At 46.6% G+C, this 9,409-nt stretch overlaps 1 protein-coding gene across 2 annotated transcripts in view; it reads right to left on the reverse strand.

Moving 5' to 3' along the window:
* Positions 1-8,622, reverse strand: part of MCM9 (minichromosome maintenance 9 homologous recombination repair factor) — a 101,093-nt gene extending 92,471 nt beyond the window's left edge. Inside the window, exons 1-6 of one of the 2 annotated variants that reach the window (XM_077289537.1) lie at positions 8,434-8,622; positions 6,650-6,983; positions 5,289-5,602; positions 4,041-4,122; positions 3,639-3,839; positions 3,424-3,549 (exon numbers count right to left, since the gene is read on the reverse strand). In XM_077289537.1, the coding sequence (XP_077145652.1) occupies positions 3,424-3,549; positions 3,639-3,839; positions 4,041-4,122; positions 5,289-5,602; positions 6,650-6,983; positions 8,434-8,574 (1,198 nt within the window). In that variant the 5' untranslated portion in view covers positions 8,575-8,622. Of the gene's footprint in view, positions 1-3,423; positions 3,550-3,638; positions 3,840-4,040; positions 4,123-5,288; positions 5,603-6,649; positions 6,984-8,414 lie in introns of both variants that reach the window. The other variant, XM_077289539.1, reaches the window with a different exon arrangement.
* Positions 8,623-9,409: the final 787 nt, after the last annotated feature.

The raw sequence follows: 9,409 nt of genomic DNA on the forward strand, positions 1-9,409 counted from the left end.
CGAGTGAACAGTTAAACTATGTTGTCTTTTACGACAGGGCTTCTTCCTTTTATAAGTTTTTGCCTAGTAAGAAACATCGTGATTCCATCCTGTGCATTTTATGTGTATAAAGCTATAAGAAAACACATGACAAGTCGTATACGGAAAAACCGCACGCACCCAGAAAGTACATCATAAGTGTAAAAAAAAAAAAAAAACCTTACAAGAAAAAAAAAAAAATTATTTGGTTAAAACAATAAACTAAAAGTAAATGCACTATATGAAAGAGATTTTTCCCCATAATTAAGTTCTAAATATTATTGCTAGTCTCAAATCCTTTTTCCCAGCATGACCTTAAGGCTAGGGCCAGTCAGCTGTATAACTCAGATGGGGATCGCAACTCAATACTTGGACTGACCGGTGACTTTCCCAATCCGAGCGTAACAGCGGCATAGAAACACATGTTGTCACGCCCGGATCGGGAGAGCCACCAGCCAGACTGAGCACTGCGATGCAATTCCCATTCAAATTATATGGCTGTCTTAGGGTATGTTTCCACATTCCGTGTTTGCAGCGCTTTGGACGCAGCTCCGCCCAAAGTGCTGCCGGCTTTTGTACGCGCGGTGATTCCACATGTGTTCATTGAACACCTGCGGAATCACCGCATTCTATACGTAGGCTGTGTAATGTGTCTTGCAGAGACTGAGCATCTCCACAAGATAAATAGACATGCTGCGGTCTAGAAAGACGCTCCACATGTGCGTATGCGCAGGGCTGCCACCTGCATCTTTGAACACATAGTGGAGATGGGATTTCATAAAATCGCCTCCACTATGCTGTAACATCTGGCCGCTGCGGATTGGACGCTGTGGCTGTACGCAGCGTCCAATCCACAGCGTTTCCTGACCGTGGAAACATACCCTGACTCTTCCATAATAATGGGGAGTTGTATGGTGCAGTAGTCCAACATGTGTGCTGCTGCTCCACATAGTGAAGTTCTAGAAGCTGCAGGGGGAGACCATTTTCTTGTTTAAAAAAACCTTTAAAAAAAAGAACCTGTCGGCAGTCTGGGTAGCAAAATATGGGAATCTCATAACAAAGAGCTATGATTTATTTTGATGTGAGGGAATGCATCAGAGCAAACATGGCATGAAACCGAGCACAATCTCTGGAAAGTAGAATCTTCTGGGTGGCTGATGCCAGTTTGATTGACAGGTCTCGTCTTGTGCACAAACTGTTGAAAAATAAGCAGGGCACGATAAGAAAAGTCCACTTGGTGCCTCCAGTTTCTCTCTAAGCATGCTCACTTTTCAGGGTATGTTTTCTGAGCATGACCACGGCATTTCAGGGTAAAACACTTTGTCTGTAATGAGGGAGCCCGTCTTAATTTAATGCTGCATGTTACGTCTTCTGATCAGCTAGCACTGAAGTCTAAGGCCATGTTCACACTTTGCGGTTTTTACCGCGGATCCGCAGCGATTTTGATGCTGCGGGTCCGCAGCAGTTTCCATAGCGTTTACATTAACATGTAAACCCTATGGAAACCTCCAACCGCTGTGCACATGCTGCGGGGAAAACCGCGCAGAAACGCAGCGGTTTAAAACCCGCAGCATGTCACTTCTTTGTGCAGAATCGCAGCGATTCTGCACCCATAGAAATGCATTGAACCCCTTACTTCCCGCATGGGGCTGTGCCCACGTTGCGGGAAGTAAGCGGATAATGTGCGGGTGGTACCCGGGGTGGAGGAGAGGAGACTCTCCTCCAGGCCCTGGGAAGCATAAATAGTGTAAAAAAAAATTAAAATAAAAAATGATGTTATACTTGTTGAGGAGAGCCATAAGATCAAATACTTAATTAACCTCAACACATAAGGTAATTGAGGGAAGCAACCCATAACATGTATTGTTTAACCTTACATAAGTTTTCCTCAGACAAAGTAAGACACTTAAGATGGCTGCCATCTCCTCTACCAGAGCCGTGTGCTCTGGTATCCAAGATGAACAATGAAGACACTGAAGATGGCCACCATTTCCTGTATCTGCATGCCGTGTGGTCTGGTATCCAAGATGACGCCCACCCTGATGACCTCATGGATCCACCCACAGCGACGCCCACCCTGATGACCTCACGGACCAACCCACCCTGATGACCTCATGGATCCGCCCATGGACTTGCTCATGCCCAACCCACTAACCAATGGAATACATCCGATCACTCCCATTTTAGAGCTAACCGAGCCCCCTTACAGGAGATATATAACATTGTGTTTGACTAATAAACTTCCCTTCTTGGAGCTGAGCCACACATTGATCAAGGAGAGTTACAGCTGACTGTGTCTGGTGTATTTCTTTAGTGCACATGATCAATATCCATTAGGCCAGGAGTAGGCAACTAGAGAATTGAACATTATTATTAATTGTTCAACCCTAATATACTCACCTCTCAGCGCTGCCCGCGGCCGTCCGGTCTTCGGTTTGCTGTGCGAGCAGGACCTGCGGTGACGTCGCGGTCACATGACCGTGATGACGCCTCGGTCACATGACCGTGACGTCATGAAGGTCCTTCTCGGCACAGCATCTTTGGAACCGGACCGCCGGGTGCAGCGCCCAGGAGATCCGGTCATCGGAGGGTGAGTATAACCAATTTTTATTATTTTTATCATTACTATTGATACTGCATATTGCTGCATATGCAGCATCAATAGTACAGGAGTAATCCCGCAGCGGAAACCGCGGAACAAACCGCGATAAATCTGCAGGGATAACCGCAGCGGTTTTGCCCTGCAGATTCAATTCCGCTGCGGGATAAACCTGCAGAGCACACCGCATGAACATGGCCTAAGGCTACTTTCACACATCAGGTTTTTGCAGTCAGGCACAATCCGGCGAGTTTTGAAAAAACATCCATTTTTTCTCATAAGAGTTGTATTAGCGCCGGATTGTGCCTGATGGCCACACGTTTCATCCGTTTTTTGCCGGATCCATCCAAAATTCATTTTCCAGCGGATGGAGAAAACGTCCATATGAACTTTTTTCTGTCCGGCGAAAAAACGCCCAGCGACGGTTCCAGCGATAAATGGATGAAACGTTTGGTGTATTGACTGGATCTGGCTACCGATTCCGTTTTCTTTCACACTGAGCATGCCCCATTTTCCTGCGTTTTCAATTCTGGAGTCTCTCTCTCTCATCCCTGGAACAGGAAGTCAGAATTGTATTTCCAATAAACCAAAACTGATCCGACGCATCAGTTTTTCACAACTTGCACCGGATCCGTTTTTTTCAAAAATAGACGGATTATGCCTGTGGGCAAAAAACTGATATGTGAAAGTAGCCTAACATCACAGCTATGCTTCTGAATATTCCCAGAGGTGATTTGTTTGTAGCTCAATGGGATGGCACCTGGATCACCGATTCGGTTATAAAAACACACGTTACTGAAACCAACCTCTCACTCTCGTCCCAGCAGAATCAGTTCTCTGTACTCCTCCTGCCAACACCATGGCTACTGCCAGCTTCACCACAAACATGCCGAAGACCTGCGGGCATAAGCTGGCTAGGATCTCATTCCGACCTGTAAGAAGCAATTATTTTTTCCATCAATCCACTTAGAGACTACAGTGTAATATTTATCATGAATGTAATATGTATGAGAAAATGTACCTTCTAATGGATTATTCTTGAACCTTTCCCAAAATTCTTCATACTCTTTCCGAATGTCCTCATTTATGACTACACCACAAGGTTGCTCATTATTCACAGAGATATAGTTGGCCTTCAAGACAAGCTCAAGGTCACAGCGTGCATCAACATAAAGTGGTTTCCATCGTTGCATCACCACCCCGTACACAGTCACGTCATCTCCTGGTGAAAACAAATAGTCACACAATGGAAAGTGGTACAACAGTCCAGAAACGATAAAACAGAACAGTGCAGACAACGGCAGCTATAAGTTTTACATGCCGAGATTACAATATTCACGATCCAGAAAAGTTAAGATGGGAAACTGACCTCAACCCAAATGGAACATCCTGTTCTTCTCATTTTAAAAAATTAACAACTTACCAGATTTGCAGCTGTCAACCAGGTCGTCTTCTAAAACCACAATCATAGATCGAGGAATACTGCCCACCGACAGCCGCTGTACCTAGGAACAGTTCATATAGACACGTGAGCACAAGTGGCAGAAAAATCTACTATCTAGAAGCAGATCCTCCCCTATGGCCAGGACTACACAACTTGTTATAGCAAGATCTTAGGCTATGTGCACACGATGCAGATTTAGAGCAGATCTGCAGCGTTTTTTTCTGCTGCAGATCTGCACTGTGATTTACAGTACAATGTAAATCAATGTGAAAAAAAAGCTGTGCACATGGTGCAGAAAAATCCGCACAGAAACGGTGCAGATTTCAAAGAAGTGCATGTCGCTTATTTTGTGCGTTTCTGCACCCCTCCATTAATAGAAATCAGCAGTGGTAAAATCTGCAGAAAATCTGCACAAAAAACGCATCAAAAACGCAGCTGCGGATTCTGCCAGAAGATGCAGATTTTGTGCAGAAAATTCTGCACCAATTCTGCATCGTGTGCACACTGCCTTACAATCCTGATCTGCATAATTAGAATTGGAAAATCTCTCTACAAAAAGCCTGTGTGGTCCCGGCCAAATAAGTAACCATTTTATACATATTATTTGTATGACTGAAAGGTCTGAAAGTTTCTTCCCTATATGGCCAGTGAAGCCTGCTGTGCTAGTTTTTACAGTAAAATTATGAACCCACTAATGCAAACCCAGTGGTCCCCATTAAAATCAATGGATTCAGTCTGGTGGATACAGTGCAGTCTGAGCCAATCAGGGGGCACAGCACTTTCCTTTATGAATACAATGGACTATATACTTTGGCCCAGATTGATCAAAGCTTTTACAACAGAAAACAGATACAAAAAACTATGCAAAATAGCAGTTTTTTTAATGAAACATGAGGCTGTGCAAAAATTCTGTTACACTTTTCGCCCAGCTCCGACAAAGTGGGTGGCGGTGTGGCGTGTTGACCCACGCTTGTCAAATTAATGGCGATCATTGGAGTTCCTTATGCCAGAAAGCTTATTCCAGTCGCTGCCTGGAGTAAGATGTGTGACAAGTTGCATTCCATCCCAACCCTCATCAAGACAGGCATGAAATATATTGGTTTGGATGGATGTCTATATTCTCCAATTGCTCCTATTACCAGACTTGTCTCCATACTATGCAGCTCCTACAAAGAGCAGCATAGTTTTATGACAGATCCCTTTTACACCCGTTTAAAAAGCAGTCACCTGCTCCTGAATCTTGATCTCCTGGTAATCTCTGCAGCTGGCTGGACAAGACACGTCTGAAAGGCAGGTAAATTTGCAGGAGTTGCATCCTTCTTCATTGGTACAAGAGGCAGGAGGAGAGAAGGAGTAATACTGCTCAAAGTCCGCTCTGACTGTAATAACGTGTTTACATTTGTGGCACATAAAGTCTTGCTCGTACTCCAGGACTTTCACCAGACTGGTCCGGATAACAGTTCCTGTGACCGACAAAAAGTGGCCAACGTCTCTGGTACGTGGGATGTGCTCTCTTGTCAATTCTGGGCAGACTGGTAAGCCTGGAAAGAAAGATTACAATAGGTCTGAGAAAATAATAGTAGTATTGAAACAAATGAGCAGGAAATACAAGTTTACACGTGAGGGATCTGTCAATGACAGCAGGTGATGTCGGAGACCCTCAGAAGACAAATCTCCACATGCGTTGCTAATTTTGTACACTGAGGGACCACAGAGGCCTAAAGGGGTGCTCCTACCTGGAATGTCTATGTCTTATCGACAGGATGTGTCAAAAATGTCCAATAGTAAGATGCATTGCACACGTGCAGCCCTCTCCATTCACGACAGCATGAAAGAGGACACCATTCTCGAGGTCCGATAGAGGCAAAGTCACTCAGTGCTTTGTAAAATACATAATATGTGCTAAACAGGCCTGTCACCAGCTCACGCTGCCTTCAGACAGGGCAGCAGAAATGTAATGATCACAGTTGTGCCTACATTGGCTGCCAACATTCTGCCAGCATAACACTCCCTCACGGCTCCACCACGGATTAGCCATCTGTACACTATGTATGGGGCACAGGCTGTTAGAAAACATTCTGTAGCCTACTGCCAAGGAGAACTAGTCTAATCTATGGGTTGCGCTATGTCTAGTGATGAGTGAGTGTACTCGTTGCTCGGATAGTCTCCAAGTATTTGTAACTGCTCGGAGATTAAGTTTTCTTTGCCTCAGCTGCATGATTTACAGCTGATAGACAGCTTGAATACATGTAGGGATTGCCTAGCAACCAGGCAACCCCCACATGTACTCAGGCTGGGTAGTAGCCGTAAATCATGCAGCTGCGTCAACAAAAACTAAATCTCCGAGCAGTTACAAATACTTGGAGACTATCCGAGCAACGAGTACACTCACTCATCACTAGTTATGTCCCTACGGGGGAAGGGGCAGAGTCTCGGCTTCGTGTCACTCAGGTTGGTAGGATGCTGAGAAGTGAACCCCATGTATCTAATATTAATGTTCAGATATGCTATCAACACTGTGACCCCAGAAAGCACCTTCAAAATCTCTTACTATTTCAGGAGAAACTTGAATTGCAATATCTAAATACCTGTTATCCTTGTGTGCAGATTCTGCTTCATGACCAGGCCGTCTTGTTGTGAGCTGGACTGCAAAACGCTCATGGCGGCTCTCCGCAAAGCATTATCAAACACTGGTAAAACTTCATTGGGAACGGCATTGAAATAGTCTCCAACCTCCATGTTGGTTTCAAAAAGCGTCATAGCGTTGACTACCACAGAGTAATGGGCATCCTCGTCACTTTCCGTAAGAATCTGCATTATGTCTTTCTGGTGGTGCTGTAAAACGTACGATTCAAACACCGGGCCCACCAGCGCGACCTGTTCTGAATGCAGGTACATATCTGCAAGGAGCGGGACCTGGAACTGAGAAGAGTTGGGTGTGAACATGGCTTCAGATCTAACGGCGTGATCTATGTAAGGCAAAGTGTGCACTAAACAAAGGAACATGGATCCATTGCCTCGCCGCCATTGCTTCTCTAGATCCCATTACTATATTCCAGGAAATGTAGAGCAAATCGGTCAGTAAGTTTGATCCCCTACATGGTTTATATTCACATGTGGCCCAGTGAGAGATGGACTCATGGCAGAAATCAGCAGTCTCCTCACTTAGGGTGCACAGGCTTCAGCTTTATGACGCTCATGTGCAGTACAAAGCTGAAACCTGTGCCCGGCCTCAGGAGGGCAAGCAATCAAATGTGTCAGAAAAGGTTAGGGACCCCTGTCCTAAACCAACCACTGACAGCAGCAACTGCTGAGGGGCATTTAAAGGGAACCTGTCACCAGGTTGGGCCGATAAGAGATACGGCCACTACCTTTCAGGGCTGATATACAGCATTCTATAATGCCCCCAGCCTGACCTGTAAGAGAAGAAAAATAACTTATTATACTCACCTGGGGATGGTCCGATGGGTGTTGCTGGTCTTGGTCTGGCACCTCCCATCTTATGATCGCTGCCCTCCTTCTTGCTTCGTGTAGATGACGCGTCTCCCCGGCTCACTTCTCTGCCCTGTTGAGGGCAGAGCACAGTACTGCAGTGCGCAGGCGCTGGGCCTCTCTGACCTTTCCCTGCACACTGCAGTACTTTGCTCGGCCCTCAACAGGTCAGAGAAGTGCGCCGGAGCCGGGGAGACGCGTCATCTACACGAAGCAAGAAGGAGGGCAGCGATCATAAGATGGGAGGCGCCAGACCAAGACCAGCGACACCCATCAGATCGGACCGCCCCGCATGCCAGTATAGTAAAAGTTATATATCTTCTCTTCCAGGTCGGCTGGTGGCATTATAGAATGCTGTATATCAGCCCTGAAAGTCTCCGTCTCGTGACAGGTTCCCTTTAAGCCATGTGATGCCGATGGAGCAGACGGAGACCATAGGAGCCTTCAGCAGACCCATCATTAAACTTTGGTGAAGCCTAGACGTACAAGCGATCAAACAAAAGCAGATTCAAATCTCCTATGGGGAACACAAAAAAATATTTTTTTTTATAAATAATGAAAAAAAATGCATTCAAATATGAATCACTTAACTTTTCCCCAGATAAAAAGAAAAACCAAACAATAAACCTATTCAGTATGTCTGCGTCTAACAATACAGTGACGGCTTTTGGAAGGAGCAAACAAGAAAAAGCAAAGACAAGGGGATAAAAGGGCCGCCAGCCAGGGTGCACGCAGTTTGCAGCGGTGTGGGCTCAGGCGCTGGGGTCTCCCAGCATAGCGGTGCTGCCGCGCTGGTCGCTCCACAGTCCGCCCTGGCTGTGGGACATCCTCCTATGTCATGTACGTTAATCACACGCTTACAATGCAGCTAGATACAGACCACACTCCCGCTACCAGCCGCTGCTACATGCAACCCGCTCCCACATACTGGGCACATACAGATCAGGCGCGCTATTCTGTGCGCCTGCGTGTTCCTCAGCGGGTCAAGCCTCGTTTTCGAGTACAATTGTGCATGAAACATTTTTGGAGTTTGCAACCTGAGTGCAGATTACAGAGAATGAAAATCAGTAACGAGTGTAGCTGGATGGCATTATGACACAAAAACCCTATTACCACGTGACTGCTCCACTCACATACCTACCACACGGGTGATAGGTCGAACTTCTGTGTTTATACTTACACGTGGCAGGCACGTGATTGGTCGGCAACAAGAGTATGGGGTGGTAATAACAACGTGATTGGCTCCTGCCTGTAAACGTCATCTCTTCAAGTGTCCGTTCTGTGTAATGTCCGCTCCTTCAAGTGCCCGCTCCATCTCGTGTCCTCTCCCTCTAGTGTCCTCTCCGTCTAGTGTCCTCTCCCTCTAGTGTCCTCTCCCTCTAGTGTCCTCTCCCTCTAGTGTCCTCTCCCTCTAGTGTCCTCTCCGTCTAGTGTCCTCTCCTTCTAGTGTCCGCTCCGTCTAGTGTCCGCTCCTTCTCGTGACCGCTTCGTCTAGTGTCCTAGTGACCGCTCCGTCTAGTGTCCTCTCCGTCTAGTGTCCTCTCCTAGTGACCGCTCCGTCTAGTGTCTGCTCCTTCTAGTGTCCTCTTCTTCTAGTGACCGCTCCGTCTAGTGTCCTCTCCGTCTAGTGTCCTCTCCGTCTAGTGTCCTGTCTAGTGTCCTCTCCTAGTGACCGCTCCGTCTAGTGTCCTCTCCTTCTCGTGACCGCTCCGTCTAGTGTCCGCTCCTTCTCGTGACCGCTCCGTCTAGTGTCCTCTCCGTCTAGTGTCCGCTCCGTCTAGTGTCCTCTCTGTCTAGTGTCCTCTCTGTCTAGTGTCCTCTCCGTCTAGTGTCCTCTCCGTCTAGTGTCTGCTCCG

Source organism: Ranitomeya variabilis, chromosome 2 (genome assembly GCF_051348905.1).
Source record: "Ranitomeya variabilis isolate aRanVar5 chromosome 2, aRanVar5.hap1, whole genome shotgun sequence".
Taxonomy (NCBI): domain Eukaryota; kingdom Metazoa; phylum Chordata; class Amphibia; order Anura; family Dendrobatidae; genus Ranitomeya; species Ranitomeya variabilis.